The following is a 24,842-nucleotide window of genomic DNA, read 5'->3' on the forward strand; positions in this document are numbered from 1 at the left end:
TTGACGTACTCCTTTTCCTATTTGGAACCAGTCTGTTGTTCCATGTCCAGTTCTAACTGTTGCTTCCTGACCTGCATACAGGTTTCTCAAGAGGCAGGTCAGGTGGTCTGGTATTCCCATCTCTTTCAGAATTTTCCACAGTTTATTGTGATCCACACAGTCGAAGGCTTTGGCATAGTCAATAAAGCAGAAATAGATGTTTTTCTGGAACTCTCTTGCGTTCTCAATGATCCAACGGATTGGCAATTTGACCTCTGGTTCCTCTGCCTTTTCTAAAACCAGCTTGAACATCTGGAAGTTCTCAATTCACACATTGCTAAAGCCTGGCTTGGAGAATTTTGAGCATTACTTTACTAGCGTGTAAGATGAGTGCAATTGTGCAGTAGTTTGAGCATTCTTTGGGATTGCCTTTCTTAGGGATTAGAATGAAAACTGACCTTTTCCAGCCCTGTGGCCACTGTTAAGTTTTCCAAATTTGCTGGCATATTGAGTGCAGCACTTTAGCAGCAGCATCTTTCAGGATTTGAAATAGCTCAACTGCAATTCCATCACATCCACTAGCTTTGTTCATAGTGATGCTTCCTAAGACCCACTTGACTTCACATTCCAGGATGTCTGGCTCTAGGTGAGTGATCCCATCATTGTGATTAGCTGCGTCATGAAGGTCTTTTTTGTACAGTTCTTCTGTGTATTCTTACCACCTCTTCTTACTATCTTCTGCTTCTGTTAGGTCCATACCATTTCTGTCCTTTATTGAGCCCATCTTTGCATGAAATGTTCCCTTGGTATCTCTAATTTTCTTGAAGAGATCTCTAGTCTTTCCCATTCTATTGTTTTCCTCTATTTCTTTGCATTGATCGCTGAGGAAGGCTTTCTTATCTCTCCTTGCTATTCTTTGGAACTCTGCATCCAAATGGGAATATCTTTCGTTTTCTCCTTTGCTTTTCACTTCTCTTCTTTTCACAGCTATTTGTAAGACCTCCTCAGACAACCATTTTGCCTTTTTGCATTTCTTTTCCATGGGTATGGCCTTGATCCCTGTCTCCTGTACAGTGTCACGAACCTCCGTCCATAGTTCATCAGGCACTCTATCAGATCTAGTCCCTTAAATCTATTTCTCACATCCACTGTATAGTCATAAAGGATTTGATTTAGGTCATACCTGAATGGTCCAGTGGTTTTCCCTACTTTCTTCAATTTAAATCTGAATTTGGCAATAAGGAGTTCGTGATCTGAGCCACAGTCAGCTCCTGGTCTTGTTTTTGCTGACTCTATAGAGCTTCTCCATCTTTGGCTGCAAAGAATATAATCAGTCTGGTTTCGGTGTTGACCATCTGGTGATGTCCATGTGTAGATCTTCTCTTGTGTTGTTGGAAGAGGATGTTTGCTATGACCAGTGCGTTCTCTTCGCAAAACTTTTCATTATAGGAGACTGGAATACAAAAGTACAAAGTCAAGAATTACCTGGAGTAACAGGCAAATTTGGCCTTGGAGTACAGAATGAAGCAGGACAAAGGCTAATAGAGTTTTGCCAAGAGAACGCACTGGTTATAGCAAACAGTCTTCCAGCAACACAAGAGAAGACTCTACACATGGATATCACCAGATGGTCAATACCAAAATCAGATTGATTATATTCTTTACAGCCAAAGATGGAGAAGTTCTACACAGTCAGCAAAAACAAGACCAGGATCTGACTGTGGCTCAGATCACGAACTCCTTACTGGCAAGTTCAGACTTAAATTGAAGAAAGTAGGGAAAACCACTGGACCATTCAGGTATGACTTAAATCAAATCCCTTATACAGTGGAAGTGACAAATAGATTCAAGGGATTAGATCTGATAGACAGAGTGCCTAAAGAACTATGGACAGAGGTTCATGACATTGTACAGGCGGCAGAGATCAAGGCCATCCCTAAGGAAAAGAAATGCAAAAAGGCAAAATGGCTGTCTGAGGAGGTCTTACAAATAGCTGTGAAAAGAAGAGAAGCGAAAAGCAAAGGAGAAAACGAAAGATATTCCCATTTGAATGCAGAGTTCCAAAGAAGAGCAAGGAGAGATAAGAAAGCCTTCCTCAGCGATCAATGCAAAGAAATAGAGGAAAACAATAGAATGGGAAAGACTAGAGATCTCTTCAAGAAAATTAGAGATACCAAGGGAACATTTCATGCAAAGATGGGTTCAATAAAGGACAGAATGGTATGGACCTAACAGAAGCAGAAGATGTTAAGAAAAGGTGGCAAGAATACACAGAGGAACTGTACAAAAAAGATCTTTATGACCCAGATAATCATGATGGTATGATCACCAACCTAGAGCCAGACATTCTGGAATGCAAAGTCAAGTGGGTCTTAGGAAGCATCACTATGAACAAAGCTAGTGGATGTGATGGAATTGCAGTCGAGCTATTTCAAATGCTAAAAGATGATGCTATGAAAGTGCTGCACTCAAATTTAGAAAACTCAGCAGTGGCCACAGGACTGGTCAGTTTTCATTCCAATCCCAAAAATGCTCAAACTACTGCACAATTGCACTCATCTCACACACTATTAAAGTAATGCTCAAAATTCTCCAAGCCAGTCTTCAACAGTACGTGAATCATGAACTTCCAGATATTCAAGCTGGATTTAGAAAAGGAAGAGGAAACAGAGATCAAATTGGATCATCAAAAAAGCAAGAGAGTTCCAGAAAAACATCTACATCTGATTTACTGACTATGCCAATGCCTTTGACTGTGTGGACCACAACAAACTGTGGAAAATTCTTCAAGATATGGGAATACCAGACCACCTGACCTGCCTCTTGAGAAATCTGTATGCAGGTCAGGAAGCAACAGTTAGAACTGGACATGGAACAACAGACTGGTTCCAAATAGGAAAAGGAGTACGTCAAGGCTATATATTGTCACCCTGCTTATTTAACTTATATGCAGAGTACATCATGAGAAATGCTGGGTTGGATGAAGCACAAGCTGGAATCAAGATTGCCATGAGAAATATCAATAACCTCAGATATCAATAACCTGCATATCTGCTTTCTACCCTTATGATAGAAAACAAAGAACTCAAGAGCCTCTTGATGAAAGTGAAAGAGGGGAGTGAAAAAGTTGGCTTAAAGCTCAACATTCAGAAAACTAAGATCATAGCATCGGTCCCATCACCTCATGGGAAATAGATGGGGATACAGTGGAAACAGTGGCTGACTTTATTTTCTTGGGCTCCAAAATCACTGCAGATGGTGATTGCAGCCATGATATTAAAGACGCTTACTCCTTGGAAGAAAAGTTATGACCAACCTAGACAGCATATTAAAAAGCAGAGACATTACTTTGCCAACAAAGGTCCATCTAGTCAGGGCTATGGTTTTTCCAATAGTCATGTATGGATGTGAGAGTTGGACTGTAAAGAAAGCTGAGCACTGAAGAAGTGATGCTTTTGAACTGTGGTGTTGGAAAAGACTCTTGAGAGTCCCTTGGACTGCAAGGAGATCCAACCAGTCCATCCTAAAGGAGATCAGTCCTGAATATTCATTGGAAGGACTGATGTTGAAGCTGCCATTCCAATACCTTGGCCACCTGATGCCAAGAGCTGACTCATTTGAAAGGACCCTGAGGCTGGCAAAGATTGAGGGTGGGAGGAGAAGGGGACAACAGAGGATGAGATGGTTGGATGGCATCACTGACTCAATGGACATGATTTTGAGTAAGCTCTGGGAGTTGGTGATGGATAGAGAGGCCTGGCATGCTGTAGCCCATGGGGTCGCAAAGAGTCACACATGACTGAGCAACTGAACTGAACTGAAGTTGATACAGAGAATCATAATTTAACAGAACAGAAACCTCTCTAGGTGAGGGTAGGAAAACATAAAATGTAATTAACAAATTAGCCGGAGGCTAAATGTGGGCAAGTCTGAGAGTTAATGACTCCAGGGGTAGCCCAGTTGTGGCGTTGGGGGATATTCTTATGTGAATTTTACCTCCAAGATCTTTCTGTCGAGAGGAGAGAAAAGGTAATTACTTTCAGCAACAGAGCATTCTGTGCTTAACAAGAACTGCCCTCAGAGAAATTATTTTATCAGATTATAACCTCTAGGGACTTTTATTAGCCTAACCAACTGATAAGAAAAATACCCAACTTCAGTCCTTTCTAGCCATCCCACACAACCTAAGGGGATGAGAAAAGAAAAAAAAAAAAACAAAAACAAACCCTGAGGAGCACTTGTGAAATTTCTAGCCCAGGAGGCACAGGCTCACTAAAAGACTGAGGCCTCATCATAGGACTAGAGAACTCTTCTTCTTCCCCTACAACTTATCACCATGTTACCAGAGGTCCTTTTATACAGGACATCATATTCCTCTTTAAACAAAAATATATAGCATGTATTAAAAAGCACAGAACACAGTTGGAAGAGACAGAGAAAGCATCAGAACCAGACCCTGATATGCTAAGGGTGTTGGCATTATCAGACCATGAATTTAAAACAACTCTGACTAATACACTAAGGGCTCCAATGGAAAGGTAGACAACATGTAAGAAAAGGTTGGTAATACAAACAGAGAGATGAAGATTCTAAGAATCGAAACAGAAATGCTAGAAACTAAAAACACTAACAAATGAATGCCTTCAATTGGTTCATTAGGAGATTATACACAGCTGAGGAAAGAATCCCTGACCTTCGGGATTTGTCAGTAGAAACTTTCAAAACTGGTAAGCAGAGAAAAAATTGGGGAACAAAATACAAATATCCAAGAACAATGGGACAACTACAGAAGTTGTGACATATGGGTAATAGGAATGCCAGAAAGAAAACAATAGAAGAGATATTTGAGGTAATAATGACTGAGAATTTCCTCCAAATTAATGTCAAATAGCAAACCATAGATTCAGGAAGCTTGAGTACATGAAGCAGAATAAGTTATTTTTAAAAAACTTTAAAAACTATACTTAACTGTGTAGTATACTCAAAGTGGAGAAAATGAAAGATAGAGAAAACATCTTGAAAGAAGCTAGAGGAAAAAACACCTTACATATAGAGAAACAAAGATGAAAGTTACGTCCAGTTTATTCTCAGAAACTATGCAAGCAAAAAGAGAGTGAAATATTTAACGTGTTGAGACAAAACACGCACACACACCAACTGTATTCTATGAAATTGTCCTTCAAAAGTGAAAGAGAAATAAAGGCTTTCTCAGATTAACAATATTGAGAGAATTTGTTGCCAGTATACCTGCCTTGCAAAAGTTTTAAAAGTTTTTCAGAGAGAAGCAAATGATATAGGTCAGAAACTCAGATGTACAAAAGTAGTATTCACAGCATCTTCACCAGGAGTAGTTTCCATCTTAAGAACTGCACCCCCACCCCCGCTTTTTTCTTTCTTTCTTTTTTTTTTTTTTTGCTCATTCATAAGGAGCAACTCCTCATCTTCATCTTCATTCATAAGGAGCAACTCCTCATGTTCATGCTTTATCAGGAAGTTGTAGCAATTCCTTAACATCTTCAGGCTCCACTTCTAGCTCTCTTGCTGTTTCCACCACATCTGCAGTTCCTTTCCCCACTGAAGTCAAAGTCATCCATTTAAAGCTATGATCAACTTCTTCCAAACTCCTGTGAATGTTAATATGTTGACCTTTTCCAGTGAATCATGAATGTTCTTAATGGCATCTAGAATGGTGAATCCTTTTTAGAAATAGAAGCTTTTCAATTTACTTTGCCCAGATCCATCAGAGAAATCACTATCAATGGCATCAATAAAATGTGTTTCTTAAATAAGAAGATTTGAAAAGAGAAATTACTCCTTGATACATGAGCTGCAGAATGGATGTTGTGTCAGCAGGCATGAAAACATTGTATCTCTCCAGTCGAGCTCTTGGGTGACCATTTGCATTGTCAATGGGCAGTAATATTTTGAAATCTTTTCTGAGCAGTTGGTCTTAATAGTGGGCTTAAAATGTTGAGTAAACAAAAAAATGTTGTAAACAAATGTGCTGTCATCCAGGCCTTGTTGTTCAAGTTAAATTTAGCATCATTCTTAAGGGCCCTGGGACTTTTGGAATGATAAATCAAAATTGGCTTCAACTTAAGGTCACCAGCTGCATTAGCACTTAAGTTAGTCCTGTCCTTTGAAGCCAGGTATTGACTTCTCCTCTCTAACCATGAAAGTGCTAGATGGTATCTTCTTCCAATAGAAGACTGTTTTATCTACACTGTAAATCTGTTGTTTCATTTAGTCATTGTCATTTAATTATTTTAGCTCTATAGTCCACATAGCTTGCAGCAGCTTCTATATCAGCATTACCTTGCACTTAGATGTGATGGAGACGGTATCTTTCCTTAAAAGTCATGAACCAACCTCTACTAGCTTCAAAATTTTCTTCTGCAGCTTTCTCATCTCTTTCAGCTTTCATAGACTTGGAAAGAGATAGGGTCTTGCTCTAGATTAGGTTTTGGTTTATGGGAATGTTGTGGCTGGCTTGAGGGCTCCCAGGTGGCACAGTGGTAAAGAATCTGTCTGCCAATGCAGGAGGCACAAGAGACACAGTTTCAATTCCTGGGTCGGGAAGATCCCCTGGAGTAGGAAATGGCAACCCGCTGCAGTATTCTTACCTGGAAAATTCCATGGACAGAGGAGCCTGGCGGGTTACAGTCCATGGGGCTGCAAAGAGTTGGACAGGACTAAGCATAGACACACACACACACCCGTGGCTGGTTCCATCTTCTATCCAGACCACTAAAACTTTCTCCATATAAGCAATAAGGTTGTTTAATTTCCTTATCATTGGCATGTTTACTGGAGTAGTGCTTTTAATTTCCTTCAAGAACCTTTCCTTTGCATTTAGCAGTTGGCTAACTGGTAAAAGAAGCCCATATCATGGGCCTTCATGGGTTAGGCTTTCAACGTGCCTTCCTCTCTAAGCTTAATCATTTCTAACTTTTGATTTAAAATGGGAGACCTGTGACTCTTCCTTTCACTTGAGTACTTGGAGATTATTGTATTTAGTTGGCCTAATTTCAGTAATGTTGTGTCTCAGAATAGGGAGGCTCAAGAAGCCCCACATTCTGGGATATACAATGCACCTTAATAAACTTAAAAGATAAAAATCATACAATGTATGCTCTCAGAACACAGTAGACTTAAAGTATAATTTGTTAACAGAAAGGCAGATGGAAAATCCCCAGATACTTGGAGATTAACCAATAACATGTGTTCTAAATAACACATGAGTCAAAAAAGAAACCTCATGAGACATTTCTGAATATTTTGAGCTAAATTACAGTGAAGCATAACTTACCGAAGTTTGCGGGATACACTGAAAACAGTGCTAAGAGGGAAAAGTATAGCATTTAATGTATATATTAGAAAAGAAGAAAAATCTAAAAATCCATCATCTAAGCTTCCACCTTGTTGCTGTTTAGTTGCTAAGTCATGTCCGATTCTTTGCAACCCCATGGATTGTAACCCATCAGGCTTCTCTGTCCATGGGATTTCCCAGGCAGGAATACTGGAGTGGGTTGCCATTTCCTTCTCCAGGGGATCTTCCCAACCTAGGGATCAAACCCCACGTCTCCTGCATTGGCAGGCAGGTTCTTTACCACTGAGCCACCAGAGAATCAAGCCTCCACCTTAGGAGAGTAGAAAAAGAAGCAAAGTAAATTTAAGGTAAGCAAAAGAAAAGAAATAATAAAAATTAAAGAAGGTATCAATACAGTTGAAAACAAGAAATAGAGAAAATCAATGAAACAAAAAGTTTGTTCTTTGAAAAGATCAGTAAAATTGATTGCCTTTCACTAGGCTAAGAAAAAGGAAAGTGAGTGAAGTCACTCAATTGTGTCCGACTCTTTGCGACCCCATGGACTGTACCCTACCAGACTCCTCTGTCCGTGGGATTTTCCAGGCAAGACTACTGGAGTGGGTTGCCATTTCCTTCTCCAAAGAAAAAAGAAAACACAATCACTAATACCAGAGAGATGGAACATCACTATAGATCCTATGGGCATTGAAAAATAAAGGAATACTACAGACAACTTTGTGTCCACAAATCTGATAATTTAGAAAAAGTAGACCAATGCCTTTGAAGGACATGTTTGCCAAAATGCACACAAAAAGAAACAGGTAATCGGAATAAGACTATGTCAGTTAAAGAAATTGAATCAACAATTAATAACCTCCCCAAACAGAATCAGGCTCAGATGATTTCACTGGTGAATTCTACTGAACATTTAAGGAAGACATTATACCTATTTTCTACAGTCTTTTCCAGAATATAGAAGCAGAGGGAAGCTTGCCAACTCATGAATCTAGCAGTACTCTCCTACCAAAACCAAAGATATTACAGGAAAAAAAAAAAACAACACACTGTAGACCAGTACCTCTGATGAACATAGATGCAGAAATTCTCAATGATGTAATTCTCTATATTAACAAATAGAGCTCAGCAACATATAAAAACATGCTTCACAACTATGTGGGATTTATCCTAGGTATGCAAGTTTGTCTTACATTTGAAAATGACTTAATATAATCCATCACATCAAAAAGATGAAGAAAAATCACACGATCATATCAATAGATGCAGGAAAAGTATTTGACAAAATCCAGCATTCATTCATGATAAAGACTTTCAGCAAATTACAGAGGAGAACTTCCTCAATTTGACAAAGAACAATCAACTAAAAATCTATAGCTACCATCATAATTAATCTTGAGAAAACAGCTTTCCCTGTAAGAATGCCCTTTCATCACTCCTTTTCAATATTGTATTGGAAGTCCTAGCTAATACAGTGAGACAAGAAAAGCGTTAAAAGGATATACAAGGCATACAGATTGGGAAAGAAGAAATAAAACAGCCTTTGTTCACAGATGCCATGATCATCTGTGTAGAAAATCCAGAGAATCAAGGGAAAAAACTGTAACAACTAAATAGCGAGTGTAATAAGATTGCAGGATACGAGGTTAATATGCAAAATTCAGGTTTTTTTCCCTAATTACCAACAATGAATTTGAAGTGAAAAACATACCACCATTTACACTAGTACTCCCCAAAATGAAATACCTTCATATAAATCTAACAAAATATATATAATAGCTACATGAGGAAAACTGTAAAATTCTGAAGAAAGAATTTAAAGAAAAAGCTAAATGTATAGATTTTCCATGTGCATGGAAGACTCGATATTGTCAAGATGTTAGCTCATCTCAACTTGATCTATAGATTCAATGTAATTCCAATCAAAATTCCCACATGTTGTTTCATGGATATCAACAGGCTCATTCTAAAATTTATATAGATATGCAAAAGACAAAGAATAACTAGCTCAGTATTGAAGGAGAAAAATTAAAAATTGGAGAACAGACCCTACTCACTTAACAAGACTCACTATAAACCTAAAGTAATCAAGACAGTGTGATTTGGTTAACATGAAGTCCATATATTAATGGAACAGAATAGAGGGCTCAGAAATAGATCCACATAGTCAACTGATATTTGACAAAGCAACAAAGGCAACCCAATGGAAGAAAGATAGTCTGATGGTAGATCTACTATTGGACATACATATGCAAAACAAATTAATCTAGATCAGACCTTATGCCCTTGATAAAAATTAACTCAAAGTGGATCATAGACCTAAATGTAAAATGCAAAACAATGAGACTCATAGAAGGTAACATAGGAGAAAATCTAGATGACCATAGTTATGGAGATTACTTAGGAAAAACAGGAAATCCATGAATAATTGGTAACAATTATTTATTTCAATTTAACATTGAAAACTTCTGCTCTGTGTAAACAATGTCAAAAGATTGAGCACACAAGCCACAAACTGGGAAAAAAATGTTTACAAAACACATCTGATAAATAACTATACAAATGTACCAAGAATGTATTTTTTTTACCTATTATTGGGTTATAGTTGATTTACCATGTTCTGTTGGTTTCATATATCCAACAGAGTGAATCTGTTATATATGTATCCCCTCTTTTAAAAATTGTTTTCTTGTATAGGCCATTATAGAGTATTTGAGTAGAGTTCCCTGTGCTATACTGTAGGTCCTTATTAGTTATTTATTTTATGTATATTAATAGTAGTATGTGTATATCAATTCTAATCTTACAATTTATCCTTCCCCACACCCTTACTCCCCAGTAACCATAAGTCTATTTTCTACATCTATAACTCTATTTCTCTTGTGTGCTTGCATGCATGCTAAGTCTCTTCAGTCATGTCTGACTGCAGCCCACCAGGCTTCTCTGTCCATGGGACTCTCCAGGCAAGAACACTGGAGTGGGTTGCCATCCCCTCCTCTTTGTGTTTTGCAGATAAGTTCATTTGTAGACTTTTTTAGATTCTACATATAAGTAATATCATATGATATTTGTCTTTCTCTGTCTGGCTTACTTCATTATGACATTCTTTAGGCCCATCCATGTTGTTGCAAATGGCATTATTTCATTCTTTTTTATGGCTGAATAATATTTCCTTGTGTATATGTACTACATCTTTTTTATCTATTCCTCTGTTGATGGACATCTAGATTGTTTCCATGTCCTGGCTATTATAAATAGTGCTGCAGTGAACATTGTGGTGCATGTATCTTTTCAGTTATGGTTTTCTCTAGATATATGCCTAGGGGTGGGATGGCTGGATTGTATGGTAGCTCTGTTTTTAGTTTTTTAAGGAACCTCCATACTGTTCTCCGTAGTGGCTGTACCAGTTTGCATTCCCACTAACAGTGTAGAAGGGTTTTTTCTTCTCCACAGCCTCTCTAGCATTTACTATTCGTAAATAAAATATACCAAGAGCTTTTAAAACTCAATAATAAGAAAGCAGACAACCTGATTAAAAAGGGCAAAAGATCTTAAAAGGCACCTCATTGAAGAAAATATACAGATGACAAATAACCATATAATAATGTTCCCAACATCGTATGTCAATACTGAATTGCAAATTACAACAATAAAATACCACTATACATCCATTAGAATGGTCAGAAATCCAAAACATTGACACCATATGCTGGTGAGGAGACAGAACTACAGGAACTCTAATTCATCACTGCTAAGAACACAAAATGGTGCAGCCAGTTTGAAAGAAAGTTTGGCAGTTTTTTACAAAACTTGATATACTCTAACTATATGATTCAGCAGTCACTCTCCTTGGTGTTTTTTACAGAAATGGGCTGAAACATTTTGCCCACAAAAACCTGCACACAGATGTTTATAACAGCTTTGTCCATAACTGCCAGAGTTTTGGGGGTGCTAAGGCTTAATCTCCTTGTCAGTATGATACTCCTGTTTCTTCCAAACTCTCCATCATGTCATAAACTTTTTCTTGTTAATGGTACTTTACTGAATTATAGTCAACATACCAGAAAGTGCACAGATCTTGGAAGTGTACACAGCTCCATGAATGTAGACAAATGTATGCACTGGAAAGCCATCACTCAGATGAAGATAATATAAAAGAGCTTTGCACAATATGACTTTACTGATCCCTCTTCTGCTCTTTAGCATAGTCAATAAGGCAGAAATAGATGTTGTTCTGGAACTCTCTTGCTTTCTCGATCATCCGGTGGATGTTGGCAATTGGATCTCTGGTTCCTCTGCCTTTTCTAAAAGCAGCTTGAACATCTGGAAGTTCACGGTTCACGTATTGCTGAAGCCTGACTTGGAGAATTTTGAGCATTACTTTACTAGCGTGTGAGATGAGTGCAATTGTGCAGTAGTTTGAGCATTCTTTGGCATTGCCTTTCTTTGGTATTAGAATGAAAACTGACCTTTTCCAGTCCTGTGGCCACTGCTGAGTTTTCCAAATTTGCTGACATTGAGTGTAGCACTTTCACAACATCATCTTTTAGCATTTGAAATAGCTCAACTGGAATTTCATCACCTCCACTAGCTTTGTTTGTAGTGATGCTTCCTAAGGCCTTCTTGACTTCGCATTCCAGGATGTGTGGCTCTAGGTGAGTGATCACACCATCGTGATTATCTGGGTCGTGAAGATCTTTTTTGTACAGTTCTTCTGTGTATTCTTGCCACCTCTTCTTACTATCTTCTGCTTCTGTTAGGTCCATACCATTTCTGTCCTTTATTGAACCCATCTTTGCATGAAATGTTCCCTTGGTATCTCTAATTTTCTTGAAGAGATCTCTAGTCTTTCCCATTCTATTGTTTTCCTCTATTTCTTTGCATTGATCGCTAAGGAAAGCTTTCTTATCTCTCCTTGCTCTTCTTTGGAACTCTGCATTCAAATGAGAATATCTTTCGTTTTCTCCTTTGCCTTTCGCTTCTCTTCTTTTCAGAGCTATTTGTAAGGCCTCCTCAGACAGCCATTTTGCCTTTTTGCATTTCTTTTCCTTGGGGATGGCCTTGATCCCTGTCTCCTGTACAATGTCATGAACCTCTGTCCAGTTCCAGAAAAACATCTATTTCTGCTTTATTGACTATGCCAAAGCTTTTAACTGTGTGGATCACAATAAACTGTGGAAAATTCTGATAGAGGTGGGGATACCAGACCACCTGACCTGCCTCTTGAGAAACCAGTATGCAGGTCAGGAAGCAACAGTTAGAACTGGACATGGAACAACAGACTGGTTCCAAATAGGAAAAGGAGTACGTCAAGGCTGTATATTGTCACCCTGCTTATTTAGCTTATATGCAGAGTACATCATGAGAAAGGCTAGGCTGGAAGAAGCACAAGCTGGAATCAAGATTGCCGGGAGAAATATCAATAACCTCAGATATGCAGATGACATCACCCTTATGGCAGAAAGTGAAGAACTAAAGAGCCTCTTGATGAAAGTGAAAGAGGGGAGTGAAAAAGTTGGCTTAAAGCTCAACATTCAGAAAACTAAGATCATGGCATCCGGTCCCATCACTTCATGGGAAATACATGGGGAAACAGTGGAAACAGTGGCAGACTTTATTTTTGGGGGCTCTGCAGATGGTGATTGCAGACATGATATTAAAAGACGCTTACTTCTTGGAAGAAAAGTAATGACCAACCTAGACAGCATATTAAAAAGCAGAGACTTTTTAACTTTGTCAACAAAGGTCCATCTAGTTAAGGCTATGGTTTTTCCAGCAGTCATGTATGGATGTGAGAATTGGACTATAAAGAAAGCTGAGTGCAGAAGAATTGATGCTTTTGAACTGTGGTGTTGGAGGAGACTCTTGAGAGTCCCTTGGACTGCAAGGAGATCCAACCAGTCCATCCTAAAGGACATCAGTCCTGGGTGTTCATTGGAAGGACTGATGCTGAAGCTGAAACTCCAATACTTTGGCCACCTCATGTCAAGAGCTGACTCATTGGAAAAGACCCTGATGCTGGGAAATATTGAGGGCAGGAGGAGAAGGGGAAAGGAGGAGAAGGGGATGACAGAGGATGAGACGGTTGGATGGCAACACCAACTCAATGGACATGGGTTTGGGTAAACTCCTGGAGTTGGCAATGGACAGGGAGGCCTGGCGTGCTGTTGTTCGTGGGATCGCAGAGTCGGACACGACTGAGCGACTAAACTGAACTGCACTTCTGCTCTTGTGCTATAGATTTATCATATATTTTACTTCTGCATTTGTATTATTTTTTCTTAAAAAGGCAAAAGTCTTTTTCTTTTTTTAAGTTAAAACAGTTCCTTATATTTTTCCACATATTCTCTGATTCTCTACATTTCTTTCTGGCAATCTGAGCTTCCATGTGATTTTTTTTACATTCAGCCTAAAAACCTTCCTTTAGTATTTCTTGTTGTGTAGTTATTCTAGCAGTTAATTCTCTCAGCTTTTATTTGTCTGAAAATGTCTAATAATTGAAGTACATTTAACATATAACATTAGATTAGTTTCAGGTGCATAACAGTGATTTGATATTTGTACATATAGCAAAATGATCACCACAATACATCTATCGTACATCATTAAAATATTTTTTCTTGGGATGAAAACTTTTAAGGTCTGTTCTCTTAGCAGTTTTCAAAAATGCAATACAGTGTGACTAACTGTAGTCACCATGCTGTACATTACCTTCACATGACTTATAACCCTAACCCTAACTCTTCATATTATATATTCTTTGGGTTTTAACATACGTATTTAACGATATGCATACATAATAGTTTCAGTGCTCTAAAATTTTCCTGTGCTCTACTTGTTCATTCCTCCTTCATCCTGGAATCCACTGGGAACCACTGATTTGTTCCATAGTTTTGTAAACTTTAAAAAATTCCTCCTTATTCTTGGAGACTTTCCTCCCAGAGACCTTCATTTTTCTGTTTCCCTTTATGGTGGTTTTCTAGGTCTGTGGAAGACTGTATTCTAGAGCTTTCAGTGCTCTCCTGATTTCAGTCCCCTGTTTCCAAGTTTAAAATCTTTCACCTTTGCTGGTTTCCTCCTGGTTTTGTTAGTGTACATCCTCAAGTAACTGCCTAAAAGAAAGGATCCGTGAGAGCTAAACTTGTTGGACTCTTTGCGACCCTATGGACTGTGGCCCGCCTGGCTCCTCTGTCCTTGGGATTCTCCAGGCAAGAATACTGGAGTGGACTGGCATTTCCTGCTCCAGGGGAATCTTCCCGACCCAGGGATCAAAGCTGGGTCTCCTGCACTGCAGGTGGATTCTTTACTGTCTGAGCCGCCAGGAGAGCCCAGCCATCAGACCTCACGTATGATCCCCTTTAATAATTTGTATCAAACACCAGGTTATCCATTCAATATAGATATTTAGTTTGCTGCCATTAAAAAATGTGCCACCCTGCCACTATGAGCTTCAATAAATTTGAGAACTCATATTATGACCAGTCACCTTATTCCTCGTGAAAAAACTATTGTAAAATATAAAATGAAGTAAAGCTCATCATATTGCTATGACATTTTTAAAAAGTGATATAAGAAAGTTTATCACTTTTAAGTATTCACATATAGTTTTAAAATATTTCTTAATAAAAATACTTCTTTTAAGTTGACAAAGACTTTTTAATATATGATTTGTGTCTTATTGTATATTATCTATGTCTAGATAGATAAATCGATATGTGCTTTTTTATATTTCAGGAAGTATACTTTTTATGATATGGTGTGTAGCCTGGGTATTCTCAGGCCCTGAAGTTCTTCCTAATGGAGGTTTATTTGGACTTTTAATTATCTTTTATTGTGCCCTTATTGGGGGGAAACTTTTGGAAATCATTAAAATACCTTCAGTGCCTAAAATTCCTCCTCTCCTTGGTAAGTGAATAATTAGCTTTTATTTGTCATTGACTATATGTAAATTATGACTATATTCTAGTCAGAGTAGATATAATTTAGAATTATTTCAATGTAATATGATCTACATAGCTTTTTTATATGTGTACTTACTATATATGTGTATATATAGCTTGCTTGTAGAAGTATTTATTCTCTATACACAGATTTTTCCTGAAATATATATATTTTTTTAATATTTTTTGAAATATATTTTTAAATAATTTAAATATGCTCAATATGTGATTGTTGTTGCTTTATCATTTAATAGGACATTTTTAAATTAACTTTTACATGTTTTATAGAAAAGGAAAAACTTGAAAGAAACTGAATTTTTCTATGGATAACCTAATTCAAATAAAATTTGTTGTTGTTCAGTCACTAAGTCACAGTCAACTCTTTGCAGTCCCATGGGCTGTAGCCCACAAGTCCTCTCTGTCCAGGGGATTTCCCCGGGCAAGAATACTGGAGTGGCTTGCCATTTCCTACTGCAGGGGATCTTCCCAACCCTGGGATCAAACCTGTGTCTCCTGATTGGCAGGTGGATTCTTTACCACTGAGCCACCTGGGAAGCCCTCAAATACAATTACAAGATTCAAATACTTTCGTGACTAGGGCACCAATATGTTTTATAGTTCTTGGGTGAGTTCCTTGGGCATCTCCACTATGTATATTAATTGGTGTATCATCTGCCTAAACAGTGTTACACCCTATTTCTTCATCACCATTGTTATGTAACTCTCCAGGTAGACAAGAGGAAAATTAACAGAAAAACTTCTTTTAGAGGTGTGTTATATCTTCTAAGTATTCAATACATTCTAATATTTAGTTACTGCCAAAAGAGGTAATCACTCCGTCTTATCTCTAACAGTCTTTCTGTGTTCATAACACCTTTCAGCACCTCACAAGTATTTACTGGATCTCTTTTCCACTTCTCCAAAGCGTCCACTCTAGTCCTAGCTCAGGCTATTAGTTTCTAACCATTCCATGAACTATGGCAGAGCCTTTTTTCTGGTCCCTCCTTAGTTTTATGTCTATCTCATTTACCAATACCATCACATAGACAACGCAACACTCGTTATCTCACTTCCTGCCTAAAACTTACCCACAGTGCTTTACTCTGCCAAAACTGGGAGAAGTAGGGAGTAAAGGAAGCTTTCCATGATCTGGCCCCTCCTGCCCATTCCCCACTCCCAGCTAGTCCTTAATGTTCCTTCAATACTGAATTACTTGTTTTACACCATTGAGATATATCATTTCTTATCTCCATTCCTTTATTTATGCTGTCTCCTCTACTTGTATGTAACCTATCCTTCACCAAAGTAATGAGGGATACAGTGTGTTTGAAGAAGGGATATTAAACATTTCTGTTTTCTGTCTTAGAAAAATGAACTGAATCAGACATGGTTTATTTTTTTCTTCTAAGGGATGTTACTGGCTGGTTTTGTCGTTAGGAATGTTCCATTCCTCAGTGATGTCACCTATATTAGTAATGAACTGTCTTCAACTTTAAGAAATACTGCCCTTACCATTATTCTAGTGCGAGCTGGGCTTGGACTCGATCCAGAGGTAGATTTCCAATTACACTTTGAATTTGGTTATTTTAAATATTAGAGGCTGCTGGAAAAGAAAAATTGGCAGAATTTTTCTTATAGTTGTTTCAGGTAGAGCAAAACTAAGACAAAAAACAAGATTTTGCAGAAATATTGGCACCTTAGTGTCTACTTCTGATCATATTACTAATATGAAAAGAAATCAGTGTGATGTAAGATCTCTATTAGTAATAGTCTTTAATTATTTACATAGAGATAGATGTCCCTTATGCAGCATTTGTATTATTTTGGAGTTGTGGCTCTTCTGTGGAGAGCTCTTTACTTTTCAGTTAACAGAGGATAAGGTCATCCCATAAAAGGTTATTGCTTCTGTTTTGTTTTTTCAGAATGATTATGAATTTCAATAATATTATTCTTTCATGAATTTTTCCCACAGAAGTATGTTCCTGATTATATTTTTATAAAAGCTAATCTTTTAAGATATTTCTTAAAATATTACTATCAAGGAATCATAAATTAGTTTTTTAAAGATGGATATTCATAAATATAACAGCTATTCAGAATATAACAAATGTGGCAAATATATAAGATTGGTGAAAGTATTTGAAGAGCATAAATAATTATAGACAGTGATAAGTTATTATATTATCAGTAAAAAATTTGAACCAATGAGAAAATTTGAAAATTTTCTTTTTTAGTTAATTATGCATTTTTTATGTGATGTTCTCCTTTGGCAGGTTATAATTATGACACTAATCACACAATTCATCCCTAAAAGTTAACTGATGGAAACAAACCTATAGGATACTTTCATTATACTATTTACTAGGAAGATTAAGGGAGGTAGAAATATTTATTTAATCACACAAAACTGAGTCATTATAATAATTAAAATAGAACAGCATTTTATAAAATATGAAATAGTTTATAATCCAATATATGATGACATATAAAATGATCTGTATTAGCATTCAAAGCATATGGACTATCTGGGAGATTTACTTTAATAAGATTATCACTCAAAAAAGACTATATAATTCAATATTGCTTAAAATAATCTTCTTATTGGCCACTACAAGCTTGTCTAAGCGTGACTATGTTTATATTTCAGGCTTTGAAGAATTTGAAGCGAGTTTGTATAAGATTGTCTATGGGTCCATGTCTAATGGAGGCTTGTTCAACTGCTGTTATTTCCTACTTCCTTATGAATTTTCCCTGGAAGTGGGCATTTCTGTTGGGGTAACTTTTTCTCATTTTTCTCTATGAAAATATCCAGTTAAAATGCTGGTTATTGAAATATTCAGAATATTGTATAGGAAAGTTTATCATTAAAATTCTTTTTACTGTGGTAGAGAATCTTGGAAATCAGTTGGTCAGAAATAGAACCATGTCCTAAATCTACTATATCCTTGACAAATATTCATAGTTCCTAAGTGCTTAATGCTAAGATAATTCACTTTATCAGTTTATTTTTTCTCCTATATTGTAATCTATCTCCAGTTTTTTGTTTATTTTTTTTGGTTGTGCTGGATCTTCATTGCTGTGTGGGTTTTTCTCTAGTTGTGGAGAGCAGGGGCTACTCTCTAGTTGCAGTGAACAGGCTTATTGTGGTGGCTTCTCTTGTTGCTGAGCACAGGCTCTGCGGTGAACAGGCTTCCGTAGCTGTGGTTCTCGGGCTCTCGAGCACAGGCACAGTAGTTCTGGTGTATGGGCTTAGTTGCTCCGTGGCATGTGGGACCTTCCAGACCAGGGATCAAACCCATGTCACCTGCATTGGCAGATGGATTCTTTACCACCGAGCCAACAGAGAAGCCCTGTTTCTTAAATTTTTATTTTTTGGCTTTGCTGGGTCTTCCTTGCTGTGTGTAGTCTTTCTCAAGTTACAGTGATTGGGGACTAATCTCTAGTTGTAGTGCACAGGCTTCATTGCTGTGGTTTCTCTTATTGCAGAACACAGGCTCTAAGTGTGTGGGCTTCAGTAGTAGAGGCACGCAGCCTCAGTAGTTGTGTTGCACAGGCTTAGTTGCACAGGCATTTGGGATCTTCTGAGACCAGAATTCAAGCCCTTGTCCCCTGCATTGGCAGATGAATTTCTAACCACCGGACCACCAGGAAAGTCCCTATCTCTATTTTTTAATTAATCTAATGGCCTTTTCCTTGTACACTATATAAGCACATATATATAATATGTATGTATTATGTATAGCATATGTATTTTATATATATGAAAAATATTTTATGTAGATATTATAACAAAAACAAGGAAACACTATTTTCCTAGATCCTGTGTCCCATCTATCTTTATCTGTTATCTATTTCTTTTCATGTCCAAGTTCTTCAGAATAATAGTCTATGATTACTATCTCTATATCTTGAACTTGTTTTCATTTTTCAATCCATTTAATTTTTGCCTCCACTTACCCATTCCAGTGGATCCCAGTATGCATTTCTAAAAGGTTAGGGCATTTTCTAACTAAATTAACAATTTTTTGATATGCTTAGGTGACTCTCTTAAAATTTTGATCTACTCAATGTTTAGTGGAATCTCTCAATCAATCAAAGGATTGTATATTTATTTTTTGTCCAGGTCTTGAATATATCTTTTATCTCTCCTCAGTTCTCTTTTATTTTGTCCTTTTGTAACTCCCTCCTCCATATCTATTAAGTTTTTCTTTATACTGTTCATCTATTTGCCTTTGCAGTACACACTGGAAAAATTTCTCTGCTTAGTTCTCTAGCCTTTTCCGTCACTCTACTATTATGCCTGTATCACCTATTTATTTATTTAATTTTGACAATTAATTTCTAAGAATAATAGTTAAATGTTATGAACAGATACAGTGTACTTTTGTGATTCTGAGGATATTTATAGTTATTCTGAAGTCACGTTCTTGTTGTTCACTGTTTAGTATATCTCTTTCCTCAGGTGTAAATTTTTCTATTTAATGAATACAGTGCCTCAATTCAAAGTATTGACTTCCCCCAAATAGTTGGTGATAATTTAATGGGCACTAATTTTTTAAGTTGAAACCTACTATTAACTTGTGATTATTTTGCCTGTTGGCTGTTGCCTTCTTGTAGAGAATAGGCCACTCATGCTACCAAGCAAGTGTCCTTAGAAGATCAAACTGAGATTAAGATTCTTTTTTTTTTAAGTTGTACCACGTGGCTTTCAGGATCTTAGTTCTCCAACCAGGTATTGAACACAGGCCACCGCAGCAAAAGAAGTCCTAACCACAGGATTGCCAGGGAATTCACTAAGATTATTATGCAGATTATTTATTAAGGGCGCTCTCAGTAGAAACTTCTGAATAAATAAAGCCAGATAGGAGTGTAGGAAAAGTCAGTGGTTCCAAAACCTTGCTACTCATCAAAATCACCTGGGTAGCTTTTGAAAATCTGAGTAAGTAGAGGAGTGATGTTGGGAAGATGGCAGAATAGGAAACTCCAGCCTCACTTTCCCACATGAAGACACTATCATAACAATGTGAGGACCAGATTACCTTTATGTAACTCCAGAAACCACTTGAGAGGTTATAGCATTCCATGCAAGCCCAAGGCCAAGAAGAGGCACATTGGAGCAATTAGAACATTATATTGCACTTAACCATCATACCCCATGCCCCTCTTGCACAGCAAGGGGCAATCAGGAGGAAACACCCAACATTTGGCTTCTTCCTCAGGAGGAAAAGAAAAAGCTGGAACATTTGTTCTGCATTCTGGCTTTTTAAGAGGCTACCAAGGGACTGGTTTCTGTCTTGTCTGACTTGGAGCACTGACAGAAAAGAGAGTGGCACATTTTAGATGCCTGAGGTCCACTGAGGACAAAGTTTAAGTGCTGTGCATTGCTATACTCCAGAGATATTGCAGTACTGCTAATAGACACTTGGGATACTCTGGAGTAGGAAAAGGCCAAAGTGCAGCTGGAGATAATGCACCAAAGCCCAGAGAAGGCACATTCCAGAAAAGTTTGAGAGACTTCCAGAGTCTTTAGCTGGGCTGATTGGTGAAGGTCTTTCCCTAGTGATGAAATCCATAAAGACCAGGAGAGGTGGCTGTTTTTTCAAAACCCAAATTTCAGTAAAAGATAACAAGACATACAAAGCAACAGGGAATTAGGGCTCAATCAAAGGAACAAAATAAAACTCCAGACACCAGCCTTAAACAAATAGAAATGTATCAGTTACTCAACAAAGAATTCAAAATAACTATCATAAAGAGGCCTAGTGAGCTCAAAGATGTCACAAACATCTAAAAGAAATCAGGAAAATAATGCATGAACAAAGTGAGAATACCAACAAACATACAGAAACTGTAAAAAAACAAACAAACAAAAAAAAAACAAAAATAAATTCTGGACCTGTAGAATAATACAATTAAATGAGACATTGACTACAGGAGATCAACTGTAGACTAAATTAGACAGAAAAAAGAATCTGTGAACTTGAAGATAGGTCATTTGAAATTACAGAATCAGAGGAGCACAATGAAAAACAAGGAGAATAAAGAGATCCTAAGGGACTTGTGGGATGCCATTTAATGGGCCAATTACACATTACGGGAGTTTCAGAAAGAGAAGACAGAAATAAATGGTTTGAAAGCTTATTTGAAGAAATAGTAGCCCAAACCTTCAAATCTGAGGAAGGAAATGGACATACAAATTCAAAATGATCAAAAACACTCCCACTAAAATAAAACCAAAGAGACCTTCACTGAGAGATATACTCAAGCTGTCAAAAATCACAGCAAGTGAGAATCTTAAAAACAACGAAAGAAAAGCAAGAACTCCTGTAAGATAATAATTGAATTTCTCAATGGAAACCTTGCAAGCCAGAAGGGAATGGGATGACATGTTCAACATGCTAAAAGAGAGAGAAAAAAAGAAAAGAACCTCAGCCAACCAAGAGTATTATATCTAGCATACCATATGTAAAAACTTCATGACATTGAATTTGGCAATGAGTTCTTGGATATGACACTAAAAACACAGGCAACAAAAGTGAAAATAGATGGAACTGCATGAAACTTAAAAATTTTTGCATGCAAAGAAAACATAATGAAAAGGCAGCACACAGAATAGGAGAAAATAATTATAAACCATATATCTGGAAAGAGATCAATATTCAAAATATGTAAAAAAAAAAACAACACCCTATAACTCAGCAAATTTTAAAAACCTGACTATATAATGGGCAAAAAACTTACATAGACATTTCTACAAAGAAGATATATATAAGTAGCCAATAAGCGTATGAAAGTGCTCAACATTTATAATCATTGCTGCTGCTACTGCTGCTGCTGCTAAGTCGCTTCAGTTGTGTCCGACTCTGTACGACCCCACAGACGGCAGCCCACCAGGCTCCCCCATCCCCGGGATTCTCCAGGCAAGAACACTGGAGTGGGTTGCCATTTCCTTCTCCAATTTATAATCATTAGAGAAAGGCAAATAAAAGCCACAAGGAAATAGCACCTCATACTCATTAGGATGCTTACTATTTAAAAAAAAAACAAACTAGAAAATAACAAGCATTGACACAGACATGGAGAAATTGGAATATTCATACAATGCTATTGGGTATATAAAATGGACCATTGCTGTGGAAAATAGTTTGGAGGTTTCTCAAAACACTTAAAGTAAAACTACCATTTAATCCAGCAATGCCACATTTGGGTATATATCCCAAAGAACTGGAAGTAGGATATCAAAGAGATATTTGCACACTCACATTCATTGCAACATAATTCACAGTAGCCAAGAGGTAGAGGCAGCTCAAATATCCATGGACAGATGAATGGATAAAGAAAATACACACAGAGACACACACATAGAGGAATATCACTCAGCTGTTAAAGAGGAAATCCTGTCACATTCTACAGCATGGATAAACCTTGAGGATACTGTGTTGGGTGAAGTAAGTCAGGACAAGTACTGTACGATTCCACTGATGTATCTGGAGTCTTCAAAGTCATCTTAACAGAAAATAGAATGGTGGTTGTCAGGGGCTTGGGTGAGAGGGGAAAGGGTACTGTTCAGTTATAGAGTTTCAGTTTTGCAAGATGAAAATGTTCTAAGTTAAACAACAATGTGAATATCATTAGTACTGAACTGTACACTTAAAAATAGCTAAGAAGGTTAATTTTATATTATGTATCTTTTACAATTAAAAAAACTTTACAGTATCCCAGTATTCAGATCAAACTCCATCCTAAATCAGATCAGAATGTCTTAGAATGTGACCCAGGCATCAGCATTTTTTTTTTTTAATCCCCAAGTAAATGGTAAGATCACTCTCAGATATCACTGCTTTCTGATATTTAAACCTTTGTGTAATACCCTCTTCCTAAATTTGGGCTGAACGTACTGACTTGCTTCTAATCAATGGAATACTGAAGAAGTGATAGGATATTACTTTTATGATTAGGTCATAAGAAGACGGTGGCTTCTGTCTTCCTTGTTCTCTCTTGCACTCTCTTTAATCGCTTTCTTGGGGGGAAGTAAAGCTGCCATGTTGGGTGCAGCCCTGTGGAGAAGCCCCCAAGGCAAGAGACTGAAGACCTATCAACAGCCATGTGAATAAACTTGGAATCAGGGCTTCTCCCACCCACCTCATGAGAGATCTTGAGTAGGAAGAGGTATACAGCTAATTCATACCCAGATTGCTGACCCACAGAAGTTGTGAGTTAATAAATATGTGTTGTTTTAAGCTTCTAAATTTGGGCATGATTTGTTAAGCAGCAACAGATAAATAGTAGACCAGGTGGTTCCAATGTGCAGTAAAGTTCAGGAACCACTGATTTAGGCAAATATGTTTTTTTCAGAGAATTCTAGGTTCTTCCTGAGTCCCTCAGGAAATCTTGTCTGTAAACCAGGGAGGTTGTACAGCCAGAGGCTAAGGAACTGAACTGTTAGGCCCTCACATCAGTCAGGCACTGGCAGGGGCTGTCTGGAACGGGGAAGCGGTGATTCTCCTTAGCATTAGTAGGTAAGCTTCTGTTAGCAGTGCAAGGCTCCCACAAAGCTGCCGGTGTTAGTGGTGAGGAGTCAGCAAGCAGCAGTTGGGGAATGTGTGCACTGGCCTGACTAGAGGGTTCTGGTAGGGACCACGTGATCACTCCACATAGTTACTGCAGCATTGAGGAGGTGAAAGTGGAAGAGACAAGGCAGGGTGTAGATGGGATGCACCAACAAAGGATTCTGAGCAGGAATTTCTCCATTCCTCACGGGTGTCATCAGCCACCCCAGAAATTTTCCCATTTGCCTTTGTAACTTAGGTGCTCATACTGTTCCTTCTTTTGGACAGATATCTTCCTTACTGACTTGTTCAAGAAATAGAAGTGGTGTGGAGACTACCTCTTACTGACCATTCTTATAGCAGTACTCTACATAATCACCATTCGATTTCCTCAGAGGTCTCTCCTACTCCCCACATCTGCCATTTCTGGGTTTGGGGCATTTTTAGAATACACCATATCTTCTATAGCAGTCTTATATGCATTTTGGCTTATGGTTTCCTTTTTCAACTAAACCAACTGTCTCTCATCTTCCTGGGATACACTTAGTTTCTTGTCCACTGAGGATTCCCGTTTTGTTTTCTAGCTAGCTTATGGACTTTTCTATTATTTTCATATCTTTATTTCAAATGTTTTTGAGATGGAGGAAGGGGCAGCAATTTGTGCTTGACCTAACATCTTGAACAAAATTTCTGTAAAATTTTAACAGCACTAAAGAATATGTGAGTATTTGTGTGTGTGCTCAGTCATGTCCAACTCTTTGCGACCCTGTGGACTATAGTCTGCCAGGCTCCTCTGTCCGTGGGATTTTCCCAGCAAGAATACTGGGTGGGTGGCCATTTCCTCTTCCAGGGGATCTTCCAGACCCAGGGATCAAGCCCACATCTCCTGCGTCTCCTGCCTTGCAGGAAGATTCTTTACCACTGAGCTACTGGGGAATATTTTCCATTGTTAAATGACACTTACTCAAAAGCAGAATTTTTACTTTCAAAGTCATCATAAAGATTAATATATTGGTTGTACAATTTACTATAAGGCACTGTTTCATTAAA

The 24,842-nt window shown here is 37.7% G+C and overlaps 1 protein-coding gene across 1 annotated transcript in view; it reads left to right on the forward strand.

Moving 5' to 3' along the window:
• The window catches only part of SLC9B1 (solute carrier family 9 member B1), a 64,976-nt gene that overhangs the window by 27,849 nt on the left and 12,285 nt on the right, over positions 1-24,842 (forward strand). The window contains exons 6-8 of the mRNA XM_043870726.1: positions 15,038-15,208; positions 16,653-16,795; positions 17,891-18,018. Coding sequence (XP_043726661.1) covers positions 15,038-15,208; positions 16,653-16,795; positions 17,891-18,018 — 442 coding nt within the window. The remainder of the gene's footprint in view (positions 1-15,037; positions 15,209-16,652; positions 16,796-17,890; positions 18,019-24,842) is intronic.

This window comes from Cervus elaphus, chromosome 17 (assembly GCF_910594005.1).
Source record: "Cervus elaphus chromosome 17, mCerEla1.1, whole genome shotgun sequence".
Lineage (NCBI taxonomy): Eukaryota > Metazoa > Chordata > Mammalia > Artiodactyla > Cervidae > Cervus > Cervus elaphus.